The 25,771-nt window shown below is 45.1% G+C and overlaps 1 protein-coding gene across 1 annotated transcript in view; it reads left to right on the top strand.

Annotated features, from left to right (window-relative positions):
- Window positions 1–19,192, top strand: part of LOC310863924 (leucine-rich repeat and fibronectin type III domain-containing protein 1-like protein) — a gene marked incomplete at both ends in the record, with an annotated part of 41,118 nt that extends 21,926 nt beyond the window's left edge. Inside the window, 2 exons of the mRNA XM_083772459.1 lie at window positions 15,100–15,257; window positions 18,763–19,192. Coding sequence (XP_083628585.1) covers window positions 15,100–15,257; window positions 18,763–19,192 — 588 coding nt within the window. The remainder of the gene's footprint in view (window positions 1–15,099; window positions 15,258–18,762) is intronic.
- Window positions 19,193–25,771: the final 6,579 nt, after the last annotated feature.

The raw sequence follows: 25,771 nt of genomic DNA, 5'->3' as shown, positions 1-25,771 counted from the left end.
CGTATGGGTGGACCTCAGGTCCAAGTACTTCTGGACCATCCCTGAAGAGGTACGTATGTATGGGTGGACCTCAGCTCCAAGTACTTCTGGACCATCCCTGAAGAGGTACGTATGGGTGGACCTCAGCTCCAAGTACTTCTGGACCAGAGCTCCAACATCGGGAGGGGGGGGGGGGGGGGGGGGGAAGAGAGAGAGAGAGAGAGAGAGAGAGAGAGAGAGAGAGACCTGTGATAAACACCGGAAAACATATATATATATATTGACCAAAATGTTATGAATTACTGGACAGTCCCAAAATAAGTGCCATCATTTGGTTTGCATTGATCACACATTGTTGGCGACGCAGAGGGGTAAACATGTACGTATGCAACATGACCTTAGAAATAATGAAAACGTTGAACTGAATTAACCCGTTTATCGAACAACGGTGGATGCAGGAAGGTGCTGCCGTGTCGTTCATATTTTAACAGGCAACACGGCATTGATTTCCCTTTCCATAGCCCTCTTAAACCATTCTGACCTGAGGTCAGATTCTAAAAATGTCTTCTACATCCGGACAGACTTCAGTAATGTATTGTATTTATTTCATACTGTAGGTACTTTGAGGTGTATTATGGACGTTTTATCTGCCGTTCTATAATGTGATATTTATCATATTTACGATGTAGTTTTGAAGTGTCATTTTATTTCTGCCTCTTGGCCAGATCCCACTAGTAAAAAAGAGAGGCAGTCTCAATGTGTTGTTATACTGGTTAAATAAAGAGAGAGGCAGTCTCAATGTGTTTTTATTGGTTAAATAAACGTTAAATAAAATAAGATATAACTCCCACACTCCTATGCCACTTTTCCTGCTAGGCACGTCTACACTTTTACTTAACCCATTCTGACCTGAGATCAGATTCATACCAGGTTTTCCACTGGACACACACTGGTCTGATGAACCCATTCTGACCTGAGATCAGATTCTAAAAATGTCAGTCGTTCTTTGATTTTTCAAAAATAGCAGACCTACAAGCTCTTAGCGCGCAGTGGCGTGCACAGACATTTAGAGGGGCAGGTGCTCAAGTGAAAAAAGGGCACCTCGTGCAGCGCATTTTGGGGCGGGAACCCATTTTGGTGCTTTATAGCTATTGAAAAATAGCAGAGTGGGTCTGCTATTTTTTTTTATCGAAGAACGACTGACATAGAAACATATATAGCTTTAGATTGTGGGGGGCCTAAATAATATAGTAGAAGCGTTTTTATCAAGAATTGATCAATGTCACCGCATGGTATACAGGTGTGACGGTACATATACAGTTAATATACGGTAATATACAGGTGTGACGGTACATATACAGTTAATATACGGTAATATACAGGTGTGACGGTACATATACAGTTAATATACGGTAATATACAGGTGTGATGGTACATATACAGTTAATATACGGTAATATACAGGTGTGACGGTACATATACAGTTAATATACGGTAATATACAGGTGTGACGGTACATATACAGTTAATATACGGTAATATACAGGTGTGACGGTACATATACAGTTAATATACGGTAATATACAGGTGTGATGGTACATATACAGTTAATATACGGTAATATACAGGTGTGATGGTACATATACAGTTAATATGCGGTAATATACAGGTGTGATGGTACATATACAGTTAATATACGGTAATATACAGGTGTGATGGTACAATTCGGGAGTTTACTGGAGTTTGTTGGAAAGTTTAACGGGAGTTTTCCTGTAATAATACACATCCGTATTCCATTCTTTTTGCGCAGTGGGCGCATAGCCACAGCATTTTTTATTTTATTTTTTATTCTCTGAGACTCAACTCAGAGTAATACATCGTCTCTGGCTGCCCTGGCCAGCGATTTCCAGCGGGTTTTCTTTTAACCGTTGACCTATTATTATAAAATATTCTCCTCCACCACAATCCACTCACTGATCGTCTGAAGAGACGATCAGAAGAAGACTGTTTTAACTCTTGAGTTAAAGAGACATTTCACCGCTGGAAGAAACTGCAGTCACTCAATGTTAATATTTGTAGTGCATAACAGGGCTGTCTCACTGAGACAACATGTAGTCTAGACTACAATGACCATGATGCTTTGCTGCACTCGACCCACCTTGTGGAGAGGCAGAGGGCTGTCTCACTGAGACAACATGTAGTCCAGACTACAATGACCATGATGCTTTGCTGCACTCAGCCCCACCTTGTGGAGATGCAGAGGGCTGTCTCACTGAGACAACATGTAGTCCAGACTACAATGACCATGATGCTTTGCTGCACTCAGCCCCACCTTGTGGAGAGGGGGGAGGGGCTGTCTTACTGAGACAACATGTAGTCCAGACTACAATGACCATGATGCTTTGCTGCACTCAGCCCCACCTTGTGGAGAGGCAGAGGGCTGTCTCACTGAGACAACATGTAGTCCAGACTACAATGACCATGATGCTTTGCTGCACTCAGCCCCACCTTGTGGAGAGGGGGGAGGGGCTGTCTTACTGAGACAACATGTAGTCCAGACTACAATGACCATGATGCTTTGCTGCACTCAGCCCCACCTTGTGGAGAGGCAGAGGGCTGTCTCACTGAGACAACATGTAGTCCAGACTACAATGACCATGATGCTTTGCTGCACTCAGCCCCACCTTGTGGAGAGGGGGGAGGGGCTGTCTTACTGAGACAACATGTAGTCCAGACTACAATGACCATGATGCTTTGCTGCACTCAGCCCCACCTTGTGGAGAGGGGGGAGGGGCTGTCTTACTGAGACAACATGTAGTCCAGACTACAATGACCATGATGCTTTGCTGCACTCAGCCCCACCTTGTGGAGAGGGGGGAGGGGCTGTCTTACTGAGACAACATGCGTCTGCCCCTTTAGAGTATATATGAATAGAGATGGCATCCGAGTTCTCCTTCCATCCACTTGCATTAAGTTGTAGTTCTCCTTCCATCCACTTGCATTAAGTTGTAGTTCTCCTTCCATCCACTTGCATTAAGTTGTAGTTCTCCTTCCATCCAATTGCATTAAGTTGTAGTTCTCCTCCCATCCACTTGCATTAAGTTGTAGTTCTCCTTCCATCCACTTGCATTAAGTTGTAGTTCTCCTTCCATCCACTTGCATTAAGTTGTAGTTCTCCTTCCATCCACTTGCATTAAGTTGCTCAAAAGTGCATGAGGCGATTTCACTCCTCCTTCCGGGTAGGAACAGAGTGCATTCTGGGCTGGATTGCAATAGTGACTGTTTGGCCAAAATGGACAATCGGATTGCGTGACCATATTAGCCATCGTACATTATGTGCAATCATGCAATGACATCACAACGGTGTAATTGTTCTTTATAAAGCCTTGTCCGATACTCTAAACATCAGTTAGAGACTTGCAACGAGGAAACCGAGCTGCCTTCATCCTAACTAGTTAATCCGTAAACTAGTTGTCAACACTCATTGACGGTGGAGCTGCTGTGTGAAATGTTTCACTGGACGATACATCTGGAAGGAGAACATGGGAAGGACCAGGCTGCTGCTGTGGTGGTCGGACACGAGATCTACTGCTTTGGAGGAGACGGAAACCAGAGGGGAAGAGATCACATTGAAGTACACGTCTTCAACACAGTGTCTTTATGCTGGAGGAGGTTGACCCCAGTGACCCCTGGAACAGGAGAACCTCACCTTGAGGTTCCCTCCAGGCGCCGGGGCCACACAGCTGTGCTGATTGAAGATACTGTCTACCTCTGGGGAGGATATCCTTACAGCAATGTGCTTTATGCATTTGATGTCGACGCCCACACATGGTTCAAAGCACAGGTTTCTGGGACCGTTCCAAAGGAGAGGTACGACCACTCAGCCTGTGTTTTGGGAAAGGTCATGTTTATTCATGGAGGATCCACCCAGCTGACTGGACGCACTAATGACATGTACAAGTTGGACACCAGCACAATGGTCTGGACTTTAATTAACACCAGAGGAACTCCACCTCCTGTTACAGAAGATCACTCTGCTACCATCTTCGGGACAAAGATGTTTGTATTTGGAGGCTATGGGTGGAGTCAGTACAACAACACCATCAGAGTGTTTGACACAGAGACCAACCTCTGGATGGACACACCTTCTACACAGCTTCGCTTCGGTCATTCAGCCTTTACCTACAATGGACAGCTGTACATATGTGGTGGTCACTACGTTAACCAGGACTTAAATGATGTGTGGAAATTCAGTCCAGAGACCTTCTCCTGGAAGAAGGTTGAGCCCAAGGGGAAACGCCCACAAAGGATGACTAATATGTGCTGTTGCATGGTGGGAGATCGTATCATCCTCTTGGGAGGAGCCAACGACCCTGGTGACCTGCATGTCTTAGACCTCAGTCCTAGCCTCAAGACATTATGTAAGCTAGCAGTTATTCAGCGTGGTCTGGAGAAGAATGGACTCCCACACAACATCAGGTGGGAACTGGCAGCCATGCGTAGAGCGAACAGCAACTGAAAGGATAACAGCCCTCTAAAACCACGAAGCCCAATAAAAACAAATAAAATGGTGAATAATTAATTCTAACTCGGTTCTGTCATTGTGTGTAAAAAAGAATACCCTAGTGAGTCCCAGAAGAACCGTAGTGGTGTGTCATTATGTGTAAAGATATCCGAGTGGCGCGCTACGAGCTTGGTTTAGCTAGGTTTAGCTAGCGTTTAGCTAGGTTTAGCGTTAGCTAGGTTTAGCGTTAGCTAGGTTTAGCGTTAGCTAGGTTTAGCTAGCGAGCTTGGTTTAGCTAGGTTTGCTAAAAAAATAATAATCGAAGAACCACTGACATAGAAACATAGCTTTAGATTGTGGGGGGCCTAAATAATATAGTAGAAGCGTTTTTATCAAGAATTGATCAATGTCACCAAACTCCACAAACTACAAATAACCTTTTATTTTGTTTTCCTTTTTTTTTTAAGAGCACATTGCCAAAAGGGTGCACGCCTGCTGTTTTTCAATAGCTAAAGCATATAACACAATGCTAACACCAAAAGGAGTTCCCGCCCAAAATGGGTTTTAATATACAGTTGTCAGATATACAATCTTTAGAAAAGAAATTCACACATTTGGTAGGTAAGCTTCTCACTCTAAATGAAAGAGAAAAGCAATTCCAAGTTTCTCACAAGTTGGACTCAAAAAGGAGGGATGTTTTCAAATACATAAGATACATAATGCAAACATTGTTTTGAGATAAGTGGATTGTACTTTAAAGGACCACTTCACCACTTTTCAACCTATCTTCATATAATAGGTCCTCACTAATAATCATGAAAAAAAGGTGCAATGTTTTTCTACTCGGTCTGTGTCTCATAGGAGGGCTGTGGGCAGTTCAGAAACCGTCTTCCAGTGACATCATCGATGGGGAATACAAGCTAATAGAAACTGCAGGCTTTCTAGTCCTGAAAAGTTGCAATGCGAAAATGGAAGCCATCGTTCTCACGATAATGAAAATCTAAACATTTTTGTAAAGAAAATCTTGTTTAAAAAAAAATCTGCCTAATGATCATGTCACTGGAAGACAGTTTCTAAACTGCCCACAGCCCTCCTATATATGAGACATGTAGTCCAGACTACAATGACCATGATGCTTTGCTGCACTCAGCCCCACCTTGTGGAGAGGCAGAGGGCTGTCTCACTGAGACAACATGTAGTCCAGACTACAATGACCATGATGCTTTGCTGCACTCAGCCCCACCTTGTGGAGAGGGGGGAGGGGCTGTCTTACTGAGACAACATGTAGTCCAGACTACAATGACCATGATGCTTTGCTGCACTCAGCCCCACCTTGTGGAGAGGCAGAGGGCTGTCTCACTGAGACAACATGTAGTCCAGACTACAATGACCATGATGCTTTGCTGCACTCAGCCCCACCTTGTGGAGAGGGGGGAGGGGCTGTCTTACTGAGACAACATGTAGTCCAGACTACAATGACCATGATGCTTTGCTGCACTCAGCCCCACCTTGTGGAGAGGGGGGAGGGGCTGTCTTACTGAGACAACATGTAGTCCAGACTACAATGACCATGATGCTTTGCTGCACTCAGCCCCACCTTGTGGAGAGGCAGAGGGCTGTCTCACTGAGACAACATGTAGTCCAGACTACAATGACCATGATGCTTTGCTGCACTCAGCCCCACCTTGTGGAGAGGGGGGAGGGGCTGTCTCACTGAGACAACATGTAGTCCAGACTACAATGACCATGATGCTTTGCTGCACTCAGCCCCACCTTGTGGAGAGGGGGGAGGGGCTGTCTTACTGAGACAACATGTAGTCCAGACTACAATGACCATGATGCTTTGCTGCACTCAGCCCCACCTTGTGGAGAGGGGGGAGGGGCTGTCTTACTGAGACAACATGTAGTCCAGACTACAATGACCATGATGCTTTGCTGCACTCAGCCCCACCTTGTGGAGAGGGGGGAGGGGCTGTCTTACTGAGACAACATGTAGTCCAGACTACAATGACCATGATGCTTTGCTGCACTCAGCCCCACCTTGTGGAGAGGGGGGAGGGGCTGTCTTACTGAGACAACATGTAGTCCAGACTACAATGACCATGATGCTTTGCTGCACTCAGCCCCACCTTGTGGAGAGGCAGAGGGCTGTCTCACTGAGACAACATGTAGTCCAGACTACAATGACCATGATGCTTTGCTGCACTCAGCCCCACCTTGTGGAGAGGGGGGAGGGGCTGTCTTACTGAGACAACATGCGTCTGCCCCTTTAGAGTATATATGAATAGAGATGGCATCCGAGTTCTCCTTCCATCCACTTGCATTAAGTTGTAGTTCTCCTCCCATCCACTTGCATTAAGTTGTAGTTCTCCTTCCATCCACTTGCATTAAGTTGTAGTTCTCCTTCCATCCACTTGCATTAAGTTGTAGTTCTCCTTCCATCCACTTGCATTAAGTTGTAGTTCTCCTTCCATCCACTTGCATTAAGTTGTAGTTCTCCTCCCATCCACTTGCATTACGTTGTAGTTCTCCTTCCATCCACTTGCATTAAGTTGTAGTTCTCCTTCCATCCACTTGCATTAAGTTGTAGTTCTCCTCCCATCCACTTGCATTAAGTTGTAGTTCTCCTCCCATCCACTTGCATTAAGTTGTAGTTCTCCTCCCATCCACTTGCATTAAGTTGTAGTTCTCCTCCCATCCACTTGCATTAAGTTGTAGTTCTCCTTCCATCCACTTGCATTAAGTTGTAGTTCTCCTTCCATCCACTTGAATTAAGTTGTAGTTCTCCTTCCATCCACTTGCATTAAGTTGTAGTTCTCCTTCCATCCACTTGCATTAAGTTGCTCAAAAGTGCATGAGGCGATTTCACTCCTTCTTCCGAGTAGGAACAGAGTGCATTCTGGGCTGGACTGCAATAGTGACTGTTTGACCAAAATGGACAATCGGATTGCGTGACCATATTAGCCATCCTACAATTATGATGCAATCATGCAATGACATCACAACGGTGTAATTGTTCTTTATAAAGCCTTGTCCGATACTCTAAACATCAGTTAGAGACTTGCAACGAGGAAACCGAGCTGCCTTCATCCTAACTAGTTCATCTGTAAACTAGTTGTCAACACTCATTGACGGTGGAGCTGCTGCTGTGAAATGTTTCACTGGACGATACATCTGGAAGGAGAACATGGGAAGGACCATGCTGCTGCTGTGGCGGTCGGACACCAGATCTACTGCTTTGGAGGAGACGGAAACCAGAGGGGAAGAGGTCACATTGAAGTACATGTATTCAATACAGCGTCTTTATGCTGGAGGAGGTTGACCCCAGTGACCCCTGGAACAGGAGAACCTCACCTTGAGGTTCCCTCCAGGCGCTACGGCCACACAGCTGTGCTGATTGAAGATATTGTCTACCTCTGGGGAGGATATCCTTACTGCAATGTGCTTTATGCATTTGATGTCGACGCCCACACATGGTTCAAAGCACAGGTTTCTGGAACCGTTCCAAAGGAGAGGTACAGCCACTCAGCCTGTGTTTTGGGGAAGGTCATGTATATTCATGGAGGATCCACCCAGCTGACTGGACGCACTAATGACATGTACAAGTTGGACACCACCACAATGGTCTGGACTTTAATTAACACCAGAGGAACTCCACCTCCTGTTACAGAACATCACTCTGCTACCATCTTCGGGACAAAGATGTTTGTATTTGGAGGCTATGGGTGGAGTCAGTACAACAACACCATCAGAGTGTTTGACACAGAGACCAACCTCTGGATGGACACACCTTCTACACAGCTTCGCTTCGGTCATTCAGCCTTTACCTACAATGGAGAGCTGTACATATGTGGTGGTCACTGCTTTAACCAGGACTTACATGATGTGTGGAAATTCAGTCCAGAGACCTGGAAGAAGGTTGAGCCCAAGGGGAAACGCCCACAAAGGATGAATAATATGTGCTGTTGCATGGTGGGAGATCGTATCATCCTCTTGGGAGGAGCCAACGACCCTGGTGACCTGCATGTCTTAGACCTCAGTCCTAGCCTCAAGACATTATGTAAGCTAGCAGTTATTCAGTACGGTCTGGAGCAGTCTGGACTCACACACAACATCAGGTGGGAACTGGCAGCCATGCGTAGAGCGAACAGCAACTGAAAGGATAACAGTCCTCTAAACCCACGAAGCCCAATAAAAACACATAAAATGGCGAATAATTAATTCTAACTCGGTTCTGTCATTGTGTGTAAAAAAGAATACCCTAGTGGGTCCCAGAAGAACCGTAGTGGTGTGTCATTATGTGTAAAGATATCCGAGTGGCGCGCTACGAGCTTGTAGGTCTGCTAAAAAAATAATAATCAAAGAACCACTGACATAGAAACATAGCTTTAGATTGTGGGTAGAGATGCGCCGATCGATCGGCCACCGATCATGATCGGCCGATCATGCCTGTATCGGATCGGATCGGATTCTCAAAATAAATAAAAATTGCCGATCAAAATGCCCGATCAAAACAGACAGTGGGACAGTGGCAAGTCTCCTTTAAGGGGGCGCCTGTTTTTGCAGCTCCGGTCGCTGTGGAGAGCTTGTAGATCCGTCTGTTTGTAGCGCAGCTGCGCAGCCAGGGAAAAAATAAGAAATAAGTTACGGGAGGCATACTATCATCCGACGGAGCAATGCTCCGAGGTGCGCTGCGGGTCGGGATTGGGTTGCGGTTAGGTTTAGGTGTCTGCCCCGGGGGAGGTTAGGGTTAGGGTGAGGGAGGAGGTAGGTTGTCGTTCGGACCAATGCTCCGTCGGATGAAAGTACTGCACTCATAAGTTACAGGTGGAGATGAAGTGAAGTTGGAACGGACAAGCAGATGCTTGTTAGCTTGAAGCTAACATCACAACCACTGGGCAGGCTACATGTTGCTGTGGCTACCACAGCAACATGTAGCCTAGCCTGCCCAGTGGCCAAGTCTCCTCCTCCCCGCAGAAGTCTTGCCTCCCCGCGGAGGCTGGGAGTGCCGTCGGCTCCATGCTGCTGCTGATCTCAAGGCTCTCAAGGCATCGCGCGTCCTGCCTGTTTCTGCAGCGCAGTTCGCTACGCGTTGAGAGCTTGTAGATCTGTCTATTTTTGCAGCGCTGGTGTCGGGGTTCGTTCACGTTGTCAATAAAAAAATTAATTAGATTAAAGGCGGAGATGAAGTTCAATCAGTGCTTAGATTACACGCTAATCTAAGCACTAAACTAACGATCAGCGAGCCTATACAGTATACAAGTGCTAACACTAGCAGCCTGCTTTTTATTTTAGTCTGTACAGTGAAATGTTCAGTTGTCTGTGTCCGTGCACTGAACATGTACGGTATTTATTATTATTATATTTTTGTATTTGATGAAAGAAGAAAGCTACAGTTTACTCTCCAAGTTGTCTCTAAGACAGTGGTTCCCAAACCTTTTCACGTCAAGGACCCCCAAATTGACACTGATCAGCCCACGGACCCCCATTTGAAAAGATATGCCAGGGACCCCCATAAGAAGATTGTAGCAGTGATTCTCAAATTTCTCCACCAGTTTAATTTCAAGGACCCCCAGTTTGACTACGAACCCCCATTTCATGCCACTTCTATCTCTGAGACCCCAATTCATATTGTAAAATCAATGTTAAGTGTTAACCCAAACGGGTCCATTTGGTTCCAAACTATCCTTTTAGCTGGGGACCCCCTGGAACTCCCTCAAGGACCCCTGGGGGTCCACGGACCCCACTTTGGGAACCACTGCATTTTGAGTCTCTACAGTTTACTCTGTAACCTCCAAGTTGTCTCTAAGAGAGTCTAGAGTGAAATATTGCACGTTGCCTCAGCTTGCAAAAAAACTTTCTCATCTCCTAATTTTTATACTTACAATGTCAATGATGTGTAAGAAGAGTACAGTAGAAAATACAGTAAGTATATGCTACACAATGGAAAAAAATATGGATTTCACGACGCTGTGATCGGTATCGGCAATATCGGTATCGGCCTATATACTGTTTCCAGTGATCGGTGATCGGTGATCGGCCCCAAAAAACCTGATCGGAGCATCTCTAATTGTGGGGGGCCTAAATAATATAGTAGAAGCGTTTTTATCAAGAATTGATCAATGTCACCAAACTCCACAAACCACAAATAACCTTTTATTTTTTTTCCTTTTTTTTTTAAGAGCACATTGCCAAAAGGGTGCACGCCACTATCAGCTTGTAGATCTGCTATTTTTCAATAGCTAAAGCATATAACACAATGCTAACACCAAAAGGAGTTCCCACCCCAAAATGGGTTTTAATACAGTTGTCAGATATACAATCTTTAGAAAAGAAATTCACACATTTGGTAGGTAAGCTTCTCACTCTAAATGAAAGAGAAAAGCAATTCCAAGTTTCTCACAAGTTGGACTCAAAAAGGAGGGATGTTTTGAAATGTCTAAGATACATAATGCAAACATTGTTTTGAGATAAGTGGATTGTACTTTAAAGGACCACTTCACCACTTTTCAATCTATCTTCATATAATAGGTCCTCACTAATAATCATGAAAAAAGGTGCAATGTTTTTCTACTCGGTCTGTGTCTCATAGGAGGGCTGTGGGGCAGTTCAGAAACCGTCTTCCAGTGACATCATCGATGGGGAACACAAGCTAATAGAAACTGCAGGCTTTCTAGTCCTGAAAAGTTGCAATGCGAAAATGGAAGCCATCGTTCACACGATAATGAAAATCTAAACATTTTTGTAAAGAAAATCTTGTTTATAAAGAAATCTGCCTAATGATATATGAGACACAGACTGAGTAGGGAAAAAAAGTGCCATTTCTTTCATGATTATTAGTGACGACCTATTATATGAAGATAGGTTGAAAAGTGATGAAGTGGTCCTTTAAGCTTAATTGAGCAAAATGTTCTGGAACGAATAGACTGTTTTGTGCTTTGGAGCCCCCTGCTTGCAGTTGATGGTCAAAATCAGTACTCACCTCATTTCCTACCTCATTTCCTGTTTAGGCAGGATGCTGTTGTCAGACCAGGAAGTGAAGCCATTACTGCAAAGTGCTTCTAACCAATGTGTCAGTGTGAATTGTTAATCCTACTCCATCCTCTTCACACGCTTATTAAGACGCAATGTCTGTGAGTATACTTTTTTAGGAGGCTTATATTGTCGATAAGAGCACCTTATTTGTGAACTTTATTATTACTATTATCTATTTGGATGTAATGATGATACTACTGTGGATATGCTAACAGGCATAGCTATGTCAATTCATTACTTGTAGCTTACCTACCCTATACAATGCCTAGCCCCTTTCGGGACCCTACGTAAAGCTTTTCTGAAATTTTGATGAGTTTTACGTAGGGTCCCTGCTCACTACTATATTTTCGTATGGAAATCACAGTACACGGATGTAGAAATTCTCTCTAAAATAGGATCTGCGCCAAGTGACGGCATTATTTTACTTGAGTTATTCTGAATTCGGGAACTTTACGTACCTATACATCTCGCTGCGAATATCTCCTGTGGCGCGGAAGCCGTTAAGTATTTTTAATCTTTGTTTGACCGATTTGGTCGCTTTATTTCTTCTTGTTTGTTTACCGTTTATTGTACCGCCTCCTGGTGTGCGGTTGGCTTGTGCGGCTACGTCCCTGCCTCTGATCTGCTCTGTCATAGCTATAGCGCCACTAGCTAGCCAGATAGGCGGTACAATGAGGTGTCAATAAACAAGGAAGGAAGAGATTAATCCAAGCTTCCAAATCGGGCAAACATAGATTAAAAATACTTAACGGCTTCCGCGCCACAGGAGATATTCGCAGCGGCATGTATGGGTACTTATACTAAACATATTCAGAAAGCCTCACAAGGAAAAACGTCGTCACAGAGCGCGGCCAGGAGCTAAACATGTTGTTTATGTTTAAGAATGGCTGTGTACCAGGTGGCATGGTAGTAGTGCAACAGGACCCCATGGACTGGGTCGAACAAAATGTCAGAAACTTCAGTACCATTGGGTTCTGCTTGGAGGGCTATACAATGCCCTGATTGTGAGTCTAAAAGAGAACTACAGTGTGCTATTGCAGTATGCTGCCTGTGTTGGGAATACCTTTTACAGTATGTTATTGTTAGGCCGACCTGTTTAATAATAATGATAATAATGATACAACTTTTTGTATAGCACCTTTCATGACATGAAATTCAGCTCAAAGTGCTTTACAGAGCAATGGAGAATAAAAGAAAAGCAAGGCAACGACATTAAAAAACAAGCAGTAATGCAATACAGTGAGGACATGAATAACAAAAAAATAAAAGATCAATTAAAAGCAATGTTGTAGAAGTGGGTCTTGAGCTGAGCTTTAAAAATGTCTACAGAGGCTGCCTGACGAAGGTACAGAGGGAGCTTGTTCCATGCCGTCGGCCCGTAGAAGCAAAAAGCTGCTTCCCCGTATTTTTTAGTTGCCATTTTTTTAGGCAAAGCGAGCAGGCCAGCAGTGGAAGACCTTAGGGGGGGCGGTTTGGGACATATTTAGGCAGGCAGTCATGTAGGTAGGAAGGTGCGAGACCATTCAGTATTTTAGCTGTGACGTGAGCGCCCCCTCCTGAGATACTTCCGGGTCCTACTTTTGTGTCGCTTTTGTGTCCCCATGGAGTTATACTGTGACGCTCCGTCGGACTAAATCTGAGACGAAAACAACCACGAAAGTCTAATTTTACCGCTTTCCTCGCAACAACAAAGCTGCGCTGCTCTCCCAAATCTGACAGTGACAGGCCGTCTGTCCCACATGGAATACTATCGCCATTTTATTTTATTGTGTCAAATAAATCCTCATAATGCAAACTAGATTCAACATACTCAAGCCTGCACACATTCTAAATATACCCCAGAAATATTTTACCGATCAAATGGACTGTTGCCACCTTCAATAATAATGATAATAATAGTCTTTATTGTCTCCACATCATATATTTTTGTTGTCATGGACACTTGTACAAAACATTAATAATTCCACTCGAGTTGGAAGCATTAAGACCCATTTTAACCCTCAATGGCTTCCTTTCTGAAAAATAACGTCACTGTAAAAAGATTCACGCGTTTAGATATTCTATTTACAATGAGATGCGGACGGGAGCTGGTGCCACTTGGACCCGGACGTAACGTAGCACTACAAAATGACCCGGACGTAACGCAGCACTACAAAATGACCCGGACGTAACGCAGCACTACAAAATGACCCGGACGTAACGCAGCACTACAAAATGACGTCGGACTTAAATACTGAATGGAGAGCTTTATAGACAATACTACAGTATATACTTACTCTATTAGTGCAAAGCACACATTACAGTACTTTCTGCAGCCTTCTGTCAATTCTGTATGTAATATCTCCTTTACATGCCTTGTCGTCTTGTACACGTTACTTAGCTTCTAAGCTGAATGCAATATTTACCTACATGAGTTTGTCTTATTCTTTATTAACCAATTCTGAACGGGAACCCATGTTGGTGTTAGCATCATGTCATGCTTTAGCTATTGAAAAATAGCAGATCTACAAGCTCATAGCGCGCCACCGAGTGGCGCGCTACGAGCTTGTAGGTCTGCTATTTTTGAAAAATCGAAGAACGACTGACATTTTTAGAATCTGATCTCAGGTCAGAATGGGTTTAATCAGACCAGTGTGTGTCCAGTGGAAACCTCGTATGAATCTGATCTCAGGTCAGAATGGGTTAATTCCGTTGTACTTACATTAATGCTGAAACTTACCGTATTGTTTGTGCGTCGTTTCAGTTTCACCCTTTTGTTCAGTAAATCTTCAAATGCAAGTCCTGGCTTCCACTGGAGTTATTGAACCGAGTGTTTAGCTTACTGGGTAACCTATCGCTGGTGAGACCAGTACAGGCAAATCCTCTATTCTTTACAGTAATTTAAATATGATTAGATAGTGACACTGAAGAAACAGTTGTACGTCATACATACATGTACGTTATTTTCTCTCATAAACATAAAAACTATCTGTCTCTGTCTCTGTCTCTGTCTATGTGTGTCTCTCTCTCTGTTTCTGTCTCTGTCTCTGTCTCTCTCTCTCTCTCTCTCTCTCTCTCTCTCTCTCTCTCTCTGTCTCTCATTAGCAGGCAACAGTGCAGCACTATCCCTCTCTCTGTTTCTGGCACAACAGCGCCCCTACTGGTACTCATAGTCATATACTGGTGCTCATTCATTAACCAACACATAGGTCGGTGAACACGGACATTGCTGTTCCTTGGAGTGGCACTCAAAAACGAGATTCTATAAATATATTTTGTATCCCATGATTTTGTAACCCATTTCTCACCCCTGTGTCAATCATCTAATGTGATCCTGGGCTCTACACACCCTCCACCAACCTAGTCCCCATATATGGGGGACAAGGGGAGACAAACGGACTTGAACTTCCTTCATGCCTGAGTGTCCAAGTTGCTCCTTCACACCTGACAGGGGGGAGTTTCCCTGGTTGGACGTAGCGCGTGGAAGGAACACGTTATTCCAACCAGTTCCTTTCCCCTCCATCAGGCGAGAAAAACGAGATTCTGTATGAAAATATATCGTCATTTTTTTTTAAACTTTGAACTTGTTTGTTTCCGTATAGGAGTTCATCTGCGACCCGCCGGTGTTGACCCGTAAATCCCCGCGTACGGTGGCCCTGGAGGGCCAGCCGGCCAGCCTGAAGTGCAAAGCCAACGGCGACCCGGAACCCGAGGTCCACTGGATCAGCCCGGAAGGACGCCTGATCTCCAACGGCTCCAGGTGACCATCATTACCTTACTTCTCCGTAGTCACATCCCTGGAAGGGCTTTGCCCCAAAAACGCTTGTTAGTTGTTGAGATTACTCTTGTGCCTCATTCATTCGTCCTGAGCAATCTGTCGCCCTAAGCCTCCAGGAAGAAAACCTAAATAAAAGTTAATACACCATTGCACAAAAAAAAAAAACGACTCCAGTGTGTCTAATGAAGTACTGTCACCTCATAGACACATACAGTAGACTCCAGGGTGTCTAATGAAGTACTGTCACCTCATAGACACATACAGTAGACTCCAGGGTGTCTAATGAAGTACTGTCACCTCATAGACACATACAGTAGACTCCAGGGTGTCTAATGAAGTACTGTCACCTCATAGACACATACAGTAGACTCCAGGGTGTCTAATGAAGTAATGTCACCTCATAGACACATACAGTAGACTGCAGGGTGTCTAATGAAGTACTGTCACCTCATAGACACATACAGTAGACTCCAGGGTGTCTAATGAAGTACTGTCACCTCATAGACACATACAGTAGACTCCAGGGTGTCTAATGAAGTACTGTCACCTCATAGACACATACAGTAGACTCCAGGGTGTCTAATGAAGTACGGTCACCTCATAGACACATACAGTAGACTGCAGGGTGTCTAATGAAGTACTGTGACCTCATAGACACATACAGTAGACTCCAGGGTGTCTAATGAAGTACTGTCACCTCATAGACACATACAGTAGACTCCAGGGTGTCTAATGAAGTACTGTCACCTCATAGACACATACAGTAGACTCCAGGGTGTCTAATGAAGTACTGTCACCTCATAGACACATACAGTAGACTCCAGGGTGTCTAATGAAGTACTGTCACCTCATAGACACATACAGTAGACTCCAGGGTGTCTAATGAAGTACTGTCACCTCATAGACACATACAGTAGACTGCAGGGTGTCTAATGAAGTACTCACCTCATAGACACATACAGTAGACTCCAGGGTGTCTAATGAAGTACTGTCACCTCATAGACACATACAGTAGACTGCAGGGTGTCTAATGAAGTACTGTCACCTCATAGACACATACAGTAGACTCCAGGGTGTCTAATGAAGTACTGTCACCTCATAGACACATACAGTAGACTCCAGGGTGTCTAATGAAGTACTGTCACCTCATAGACACATACAGTAGACTCCAGGGTGTCTAATGAAGTACTGTCACCTCATAGACACATACAGTAGACTCCAGGGTGTCTAATGAAGTACTGTCACCTCATAGACACATACAGTAGACTGCAGGGTGTCTAATGAAGTACTGTCACCTCATAGACACATACAGTAGACTCCAGGGTGTCTAATGAAGTACTCACCTCATAGACACATACAGTAGACTCCAGGGTGTCTAATGAAGTACTGTCACCTCATAGACACATACAGTAGACTCCAGTGTGTCTAATGAAGTACTGTCACCTCATAGACACATACAGTAGACTCCAGGGTGCCTAATGAAGTACTGTCACCTCATAGACACATACAGTAGACTGCAGGGTGTCTAATGAAGTACTGTCACCTCATAGACACATACAGTAGACTGCAGGGTGTCTAATGAAGTACTGTCACCTCATAGACACATACAGTAGACTCCAGGGTGTCTAATGAAGTACTGTCACCTCATAGACACATACAGTAGACTCCAGGGTGTCTAATGAAGTACTGTCACCTCATAGACACATACAGTAGACTCCAGGGTGTCTAATGAAGTACTGTCACCTCATAGACACATACAGTAGACTCCAGGGTGTCTAATGAAGTACTGTCACCTCATAGACACATACAGTAGACTGCAGGGTGTCTAATGAAGTACTGTCACCTCATAGACACATACAGTAGACTCCAGGGTGTCTAATGAAGTACTGTCACCTCATAGACACATACAGTAGACTCCAGGGTGTCTAATGAAGTACTGTCACCTCATAGACACATACAGTAGACTGCAGGGTGTCTAATGAAGTACTCACCTCATAAACACATACAGTAGACTCCAGGGTGTCTAATGAAGTACTGTCACCTCATAGACACATACAGTAGACTCCAGGGTGTCTAATGAAGTACGGTCACCTCATAGACACATACAGTAGACTCCAGGGTCTCTAATGAAGTACTGTCACCTCATAGACACATACAGTAGACTCCAGGGTGTCTAATGAAGTACTGTCACCTCATAGACACATACAGTAGACTCCAGGGTGTCTAATGAAGTAATGTCACCTCATAGACACATACAGTAGACTCCAGGGTGTCTAATGAAGTACTCACCTCATAGACACATACAGTAGACTCCAGGGTGTCTAATGAAGTACTGTCACCTCATAGACACATACAGTAGACTCCAGGGTGTCTAATGAAGTACTGTCACCTCATAGACAAACTGGAAAAATACAAAAAGTTTTCTCAACTCGCTCTTTTCTGCAAGACATTACTCTATAAGCCATATCTCGAAAACTGCTGGGTCAAACTGAACAACCAATACGTCAATTTGAAGCTATGATTCACAAAAATGTATCTATTCTCCTTAGCCTTTAGCCCATTGAACGGGAACCCATTTTGGTGTCAGCATCATGTTATGCTTTATCTATTGAAAAATAGCAGATCTACAAGCTCGTAGCGCGCCACTCGGTGCTATTTTAGAAAAATCAAAGAACGACTGACATTTTTTTAATCTGATCTCAGGTCAGAATGGGTTAATCAGACCAGTGTGTGTGTCCAGTGGAAACCTCGTATGAATCTGATCTCAGGTCAGAATGGGTTAGTGTCTCCTGAGGTAGCCCTGCTCCCCTCATTGTATTGGGTGTGCATAGGGCGTGGCGCTCTGTGGACGACGCCCTTTGTTGCTTCCTGTATGTCTTTGATGTTTCCGTGTCCACATTTGTAGCCATACTGTAGCAGGGCTTCATTTGTAGCCATACTGTAGCAGGGCTTCATTTGTAGCCATACTGTAGCAGGGCTTCATTTGTAGCCATACTGTAGCAGGGCTTCTTGATTGCATAATGTAATATTAATGTCACTCTGTGTTTCTGGCCGTGATGTGGACATAAATAAATAAATCAATCCGTGCGCCCGCGCACGCGCGTGGGTGCGTGCGTGCGTGCGTGCGCGGGTGCGTGCGTGCGTGCGTGCGTGCGTGCGTGCGTGCGTGTGTGTGTGTGTGTGTGTGTGTGTGTGCTGTAGGACCATGGTCCTCCCCAACGGCAGGACGAAGTGGTTAATGTATGTTCTTGTCATCCCATTGGCTGTAGGACCATGGTCCTCCCCAACGGCAGGATGAAGTGGTTAATGTATATGTTCTTGTCTGGTTTAACTTCCCATCGGCTGTAGGACCATGGTCCTCCCCAACGGCAGGATGAAGTGGTTAATGTAATGTTCTTGTCATCCCATTGGCTGTAGGACCATGGTCCTCCCCAACGGCAGGATGAAGTGGTTAATGTATATGTTCTTGTCATCCCATTGGCTGTAGGACCATGGTCCTCCCCAACGGCAGCCTGGAGATCAACGTGACGGCCCTGAAGGATTCTGGGAACTTCACGTGCATCGCCTCCAACGCCGCGGGCGAGTCCACGGGGAGGGTGGAGCTGGTCGTCACGGCGATGCCCCACCTGGCCAATAGCACCAGCCGCAGCCGAGGAGACTCCTCCTCCTCCTCCTCCTCTGAGCCCGCCCCCTCCGACATCCTCACCTCCGCCAAGGCGGCGGCGGCGCCCAGCAACGAGACCAGAGGAGGAGGAGGAGGGGGGGCCGGCGCCGCCGCGGATCGAAGGGTCTCATTGGTGGAGCTAACGGGAAACTCCGCCCTCATCCGTTGGGCCAGTCAGACGACGGCGTTGGGCGTACGGATGTTCCAGGTCCAATACAACAGCTCCGGAGACGACACGCTGGTTTACAGGTAGGTCTGTCTAATCCCTTTGTCACGGCGGTTTGGTTCTCAAAGCATTACGTACATCTTCAGTAAAATGAAGCCTGTAATTCATATTTCTATATCCGTTTGGGCCCAGCTGGCCATTGGCTGGCTCCGTTTGGGCCCAGCTGGCCCATTGGCTGGCCCAGACAACGAGGCGGGACTTCCCCCCCCTTACTCTTCGTTTGTTTTTATTTTGACTGAACGGGGGGGGTGGCTCCCGTTCATAGACTGTAACGGTAGCCACGCCCCTCAGAACATACGCAACTTTATGGTAATTTCTTTAATAAATGGGACCATAATTTTCCAAAAAGAATATTATGACATGAGAAATGAGACTTTAAACTAGTGACTGGAAGCAGAAAGTATTCATGACCATGTTTATTAAGGTAATACAGTCTAGGTGAAGTTGGGCCCAAATACATGGACCTCTATGGGGCTATGGGTGTTTTTGGGCCCAATGACAGCGCCGGTGGCGGTTGGTTCTCAAAGCATTACGTACATCTTCAGTACATTGTTTTTTTCCGGTAAATGTCCACATAAAGGTCCCGCAATCAGGGGATTGATTAACCGGGAAAATGCATTTGGCATTAATGGCCGTTTCTGCCTATAATTTCACCCTGTGGTTGTCATGTCAGCAGGGGGTGGTACCGGTACCAGACCCGGTGGTGGGCTGACCCTCAGCTGGGCGCCGACCCTCTGGTGGGCCCTGGGTCTGTCCGTCTGTCTGGGACAAAATGTTAAATGAGTTGTCTGTTGGGTTGTGTATCGTTTATGTTGTATACTGTAAATGTGGTGGTTTGTTAAGGGCTTGTATTTCAACTATTTCTAATATGGGCCTCGACCCGGAAGAGACAGTAGAGTATAGCCTAGTAGGCGCTGGTTGTGGTCAGTGGGCTGGTCTGGGCCAGATTCTGTGAACATGTCCCGGGCCGAATTGTTCGGGTCTCAGTCCAGCCCTGCATATTGTCAGGGAGCCCCACATTTAGCCAATTATGGACCTCTTATGAAAAGGTGTTGTGTCCAGTTGTCTGTCTGTCTGTCTGTCTGTCTGTCTGTCTGTCTGTCTGACAGACAGACACTGCTTGCTAGTGTGTTGTTGTGTTGGCAATCCTCCTGAGACCCTTGTCTGTGAGTGTGAATGGACAGCAACAGCTGTGAGGATGAGCAGTTGACAAAATTGGTAAAAGTAAATAAAATAAGAGGTGCTAAACCTAATCGGCTTTGAATGATGCATATTTAATTGCAGTATATAAAAGGGATGAGCTCGGTTGAGCTTATAAATGTGAGGACAACGGTAAAAACGCGACGGCGTTGGAGGACTTTTATAGCTGGTTGGTGAAGAAATGCTTAACACATTCTGAACGGGAACCCATTTTGGTGTTATAGCATCGTGTCGTGCTTTAGCTATTGAAAAATAGCAGATCTACAAGCTCGTAGCGTGCCACTCGGTGGCGCGCTACGAGCTTGTAGGTCTGCTATTTTTGAAAAATCGAAGAGTCGACTGACATTTTTATAGAATCTGATCTCAGGTCAGAATGGGTTATAATCAGACCAGTGTGTGTACTGTGTCCAGTGGAAACCTCGTATGAATCTGATCTCAGGTCAGAATGACACTGAACTTGAGGAAAGAAGGAGGAATGAGTGCGTTTTGCTAGATTGCCAGGCAACTGCACGCCCCCGTTACTACGCTGGAGTGAAACGGGTAAATTTAGCTCCAGAGTATAGATAGAAAACGTGGTCGTCGTCTATATATTCTTCAACAGTTTGAATCGCACGTTTCTTCTGTTTGACGCTGATCACATTTCTTAACTCATTCTGACCTGAGATCAGAATCATACGAGGTTTCCACTCGGACACACACTGGTCTGATTAACCCATTCTGACCTGAGATCAGATTCTAAAAATGTTAGTCGTTCTTCGATAAAAAAAAAAAAAGCAGACCTACAAGCTCGTAGCGCGCCACTCGGTGGCGCGCTATGAGCTTGTAGATCTGCTATTTTTCAATAGCTAAAGCATGACATGATGCTAACACCAAAATGGGTTCCCGTTCAGAATGGGTTAAGTTATGTTAAAAATACATTTAGGAAAAGATAAATATCGCACATGAACATACATTTTGGAAAATGTTTGGTTGACATGCAAGGAAAGTATTTATGATGAAGAAACTTGAATGGGGAATATTAACAGCGATCTATATTTCTATTTCATATTTATGGAAAGTGAGAGAGTTGATTTATTGCATTATTGGCTGGCATACAGAGTCATGGAAGTGTTTCCAGAAGCCTCTTGTTTACGACTGACAGTAGCTATGGGCGTCTCCTCCAGCTATGGGCGTCTCCTCCAGCTATGGGCGTCTCCTCCAGCTATGGGCGTCTCCTCCAGCTATGGGCGTCTCCTCCAGCTATGGGCGTCTCCTCCAGCTATGGGCGTCTCCTCCAGCTATGGGCGTCTCCTCCAGCTATGGGCGTCTCCTCCAGCTATGGGCGTCTCCTCCAGCTATGGGCGTCTCCTCCAGCTATGGGCGTCTCCTCCAGCTATGGGCGTCTCCTCCAGCTATGGGAGTCTCCTCCAGCTATCGGAGTCTCCTCCAGCCCTCTCTCTCTCTGGTCTTACAGTAGCTATGGGAGTCTCCTCCAGCAATGGGCGTCTCCTCCAGCTATGGGCGTCTCCTCCAGCTATGGGCGTCTCCTCCAGCTATGGGAGTCTCCTCCAGCTATCGGAGTCTCCTCCAGCCCTCTCTCTCTCTGGTCTTACAGTAGCTATGGGAGTCTCCTCCAGCTATGGGCGTCTCCTCCAGCTATGATAGTCTCCTCCAGCCCTCTCTCTCTGGTCTTACAGTAGCTATGGGAGTCTCCTCCAGCTATGGGCGTCTCCTCCAGCTATGGGAGTCTCCTCCAGCTATCGGAGTCTCCTCCAGCCCTCTCTCTCTGGTCTTACAGTAGCTATGGGAGTCTCCTCCAGCTATGATAGTCTCCTCCAGGCCTCTCTCTCTGGTCTTACAGTAGCTATGGGAGTCTCCTCCAGCTATGGGAGTCTCCTCCTGCTATGGGAGTCTCCTCCAAGCTATGGGCGTCTCCACCAGCTATGGGCGTCTCCTCCAGCTATGGGCGTCTCCTCCAGCTATGGGCGTCTCCTCCGGCTATGGGAGTCTCCTCCAGCTATGGGAGTCTCCTCCAGCTATGGGAGTCTCCTCCAGCTATGGGAGTCTCCGCCAACCCTCTCTCTCTGGTCTTACAGTAGCTATGGGAGTCTCCTCCAGCTATGGGCGTCTCCTCCAGCTATGGGAGTCTCCTCCAGCTATGGGAGTCTCCTCCAGCCCTCTCTCTCTGGTCTTACAGTAGCTATGGGAGTCTCCTCCAGCTATGGTAGTCTCCTCCAGCTATGGGAGTCTCCTCCAGCCCTCTCTCTCTCTCTCTGGTCTTACAGTAGCTATGGGAGTCTCCTCCGGCTATGGGAGTCTCCTCCAGCTATGGGAGTCTCCTCCAAACCTCTCTCTCTGGTCTTACAGTAGCTATGGGAGTCTCCTCCAGCTATGATAGTCTCCTCCAGGCCTCTCTCTCTGGTCTTACAGTAGCTATGGGAGTCTCCTCCAGCTATGGGAGTCTCCTCCTGCTATGGGAGTCTCCTCCAAGCTATGGGCGTCTCCACCAGCTATGGGCGTCTCCTCCAGCTATGGGCGTCTCCTCCAGCTATGGGCGTCTCCTCCGGCTATGGGAGTCTCCTCCAGCTATGGGAGTCTCCTCCAGCTATGGGAGTCTCCTCCAGCTATGGGAGTCTCCGCCAACCCTCTCTCTCTGGTCTTACAGTAGCTATGGGAGTCTCCTCCAGCTATGGGCGTCTCCTCCAGCTATGGGAGTCTCCTCCAGCTATGGGAGTCTCCTCCAGCCCTCTCTCTCTGGTCTTACAGTAGCTATGGGAGTCTCCTCCAGCTATGGTAGTCTCCTCCAGCTATGGGAGTCTCCTCCAGCCCTCTCTCTCTCTCTCTGGTCTTACAGTAGCTATGGGAGTCTCCTCCGGCTATGGGAGTCTCCTCCAGCTATGGGAGTCTCCTCCAAACCTCTCTCTCTGGTCTTACAGTAGCTATGGGAGTCTCCTCCAGCTATGGGAGTCTCCTCCAGCTATGGGAGTCTCCTCCAGCTAAGGGAGTCTCCTCCAGCCCTCTCTATCCTTGCCTTATTAAGTCCTTCCGGCAGCGTTGCCACCCTAGTGTCTGTAAGCCTGGGAATGCCTGGTTTATCCCATTTTGTACGGGATCCCCTTTTGGTGTTTTAAGCATTACGTTATACTTTATCCATTGAAAACTAGCAGATCTACACAAGCTGTACAGAGTGCCACGGTATGAGCTTGTAGGTCTGCTATTTTTGTGCCTCAAACCTTTGAATATTAGTTTCCGTTTTTAACTCAAATCTTTGCTCCTGGGGGGGGTCCCTTGAACAACATATTTTCAGATGGGGGGTCGGGCGGCCAAATCCAGATATTTCCGGGGGTCCTTGACGTGAGAGAGGTTGAGCACCCACTGACGCATACAGTAGAAACATGACACATACAGTAGAAACATGTTTTTTTTTTTCCAGAAAACTGTATGATTTAGATTTTAGAAGACATTTGTAGAATCTTCCTCAGGTCTTAGTGGTTTATTATTAGAGCCTCTGATGAGTTCCACTGTGTTGTGCACTATAGTTACCATGGCAACAGCTAAAGGGAAGTCCTCTAAGATCCCTGCTTTGAGTGGCATGTGGTTTTTATCCCATTCTGACCTGAGATCAGATTCATACAAGGTTTCCACTGGACACACACACTGGTCTGATTAACCCATTCTGACCTGAGATCAGATTCTAAAAATGTCAGTCTTTCTTCGATTTTTCAAAAAATAGCAGATCTACAAGCTCTATGAGCTTGTAGATCTGCTATTTTTTCAATAGCTAAAGCATAACATGATGCCAACACCAAAAGGGGTTCCCGTTCAGAATGGGTTAATGCGTGCACATTTCCGTGCACAAATTGCTCAGGTGTTGAAACTAAATTGCCTTTAATTGGTGCACTTTGTCTGAATTCTGGCAGGTTGTTGTTGCCAGATAGTGAAATTAACGTGTTTTATACACGGCATCATGTACAGCTTGTGTTCTTCACCCTGTGAATTATTCCCTTGATCCAGAAACCAAGACCAGTCTTCAATAGATATAGGGAATACCGTATGCTTCAATAGATATAGGGAATACCGTATGCTTCAATAGATATAGGGAATACTGTATGCTTCAAAAGATATTTAAGGAATACTGTATGCTTCAATAGATATAGGGAATACTGTATGCTTCAATAGATATAGGGAATACCGTATGCTTCAATATAGGGAATACTGTATGCTTCAATAGATATAGGGAATACTGTATGCTTCAATAGATATAGGGAATACTGTATGCTTCAATAGATATAGGGAATACCGTATGCTTCAATAGATATAGGGAATACTGTATGCTTCAATAGATATAGGGAATACCGTATGCTTCAATATAGGGAATACTGTATGCTTCAATATATATAGGGAATACTGTATGCTTCAATAGATATAGGGAATACTGTATGCTTCAATAGATATAGGGAATACCGTATGCTTCAATAGATATAGGGAATACTGTATGCTTCAATAGATATAGGGAATACTGTATGCTTCAATAGATATAGGGAATACTGTATGCTTCAATATAGGGAATACTGTATGCTTCAATATATATAGGGAATACTGTATGCTTCAATAGATATAGGGAATACCGTATGCTTCAATAGATATAGGGAATACCGTATGCTTCAATAGATATAGGGAATACTGTATGCTTCAATAGATATAGGGAATACTGTATGCTTCAATAGATATAGGGAATACTGTATGCTTCAATAGATATAGGGAATACCGTATGCTTCAATATAGGGAATACTGTATGCTTCAATAGATATAGGGAATACCGTATGCTTCAATATATATATGGAATACCGTATGCTTCAATATAGGGAATACCGTATGCTTCAATAGATATAGGGAATACTGTATGCTTCAATAGATATAGGGAATACCGTATGCTTCAATATAGGGAATACCGTATGCTTCAATAGATATAGGGAATACTGTATGCTTCAATAGATATAGGGAATACTGTATGCTTCAATAGATATAGGGAATACCGTATGCTTCAATAGATATAGGGAATACTGTATGCTTCAATATATATAGGGAATACCGTATGCTTCAATAGATATAGGGAATACTGTATGCTTCAATATATATAGGGAATACCGTATGCTTCAATAGATATAGGGAATACTGTATGCTTCAATATATATAGGGAATACTGTATGCTTCAATAGATATAGGGAATACTGTATGCTTCAATATATATAGGGAATACTGTATGCTTCAATATATATAGGGAATACTGTATGCTTCAATAGATATAGGGAATACTGTATGCTTCAATAGATATATGGAATACTGTATGCTTCAATATATATAGGGAATACTGTATGCTTCAATAGATATAGGGAATACTGTATGCTTCAATATATATAGGGAATA

The sequence above is a fragment of the Protomyctophum parallelum genome (assembly GCF_964188405.1).
Source record: "Protomyctophum parallelum genome assembly, chromosome: 9".
Lineage (NCBI taxonomy): Eukaryota > Metazoa > Chordata > Actinopteri > Myctophiformes > Myctophidae > Protomyctophum > Protomyctophum parallelum.
The sequence above is the reverse complement of the archived record's forward strand: the minus strand, read 5'-3'. Positions and strand labels throughout refer to the sequence as shown.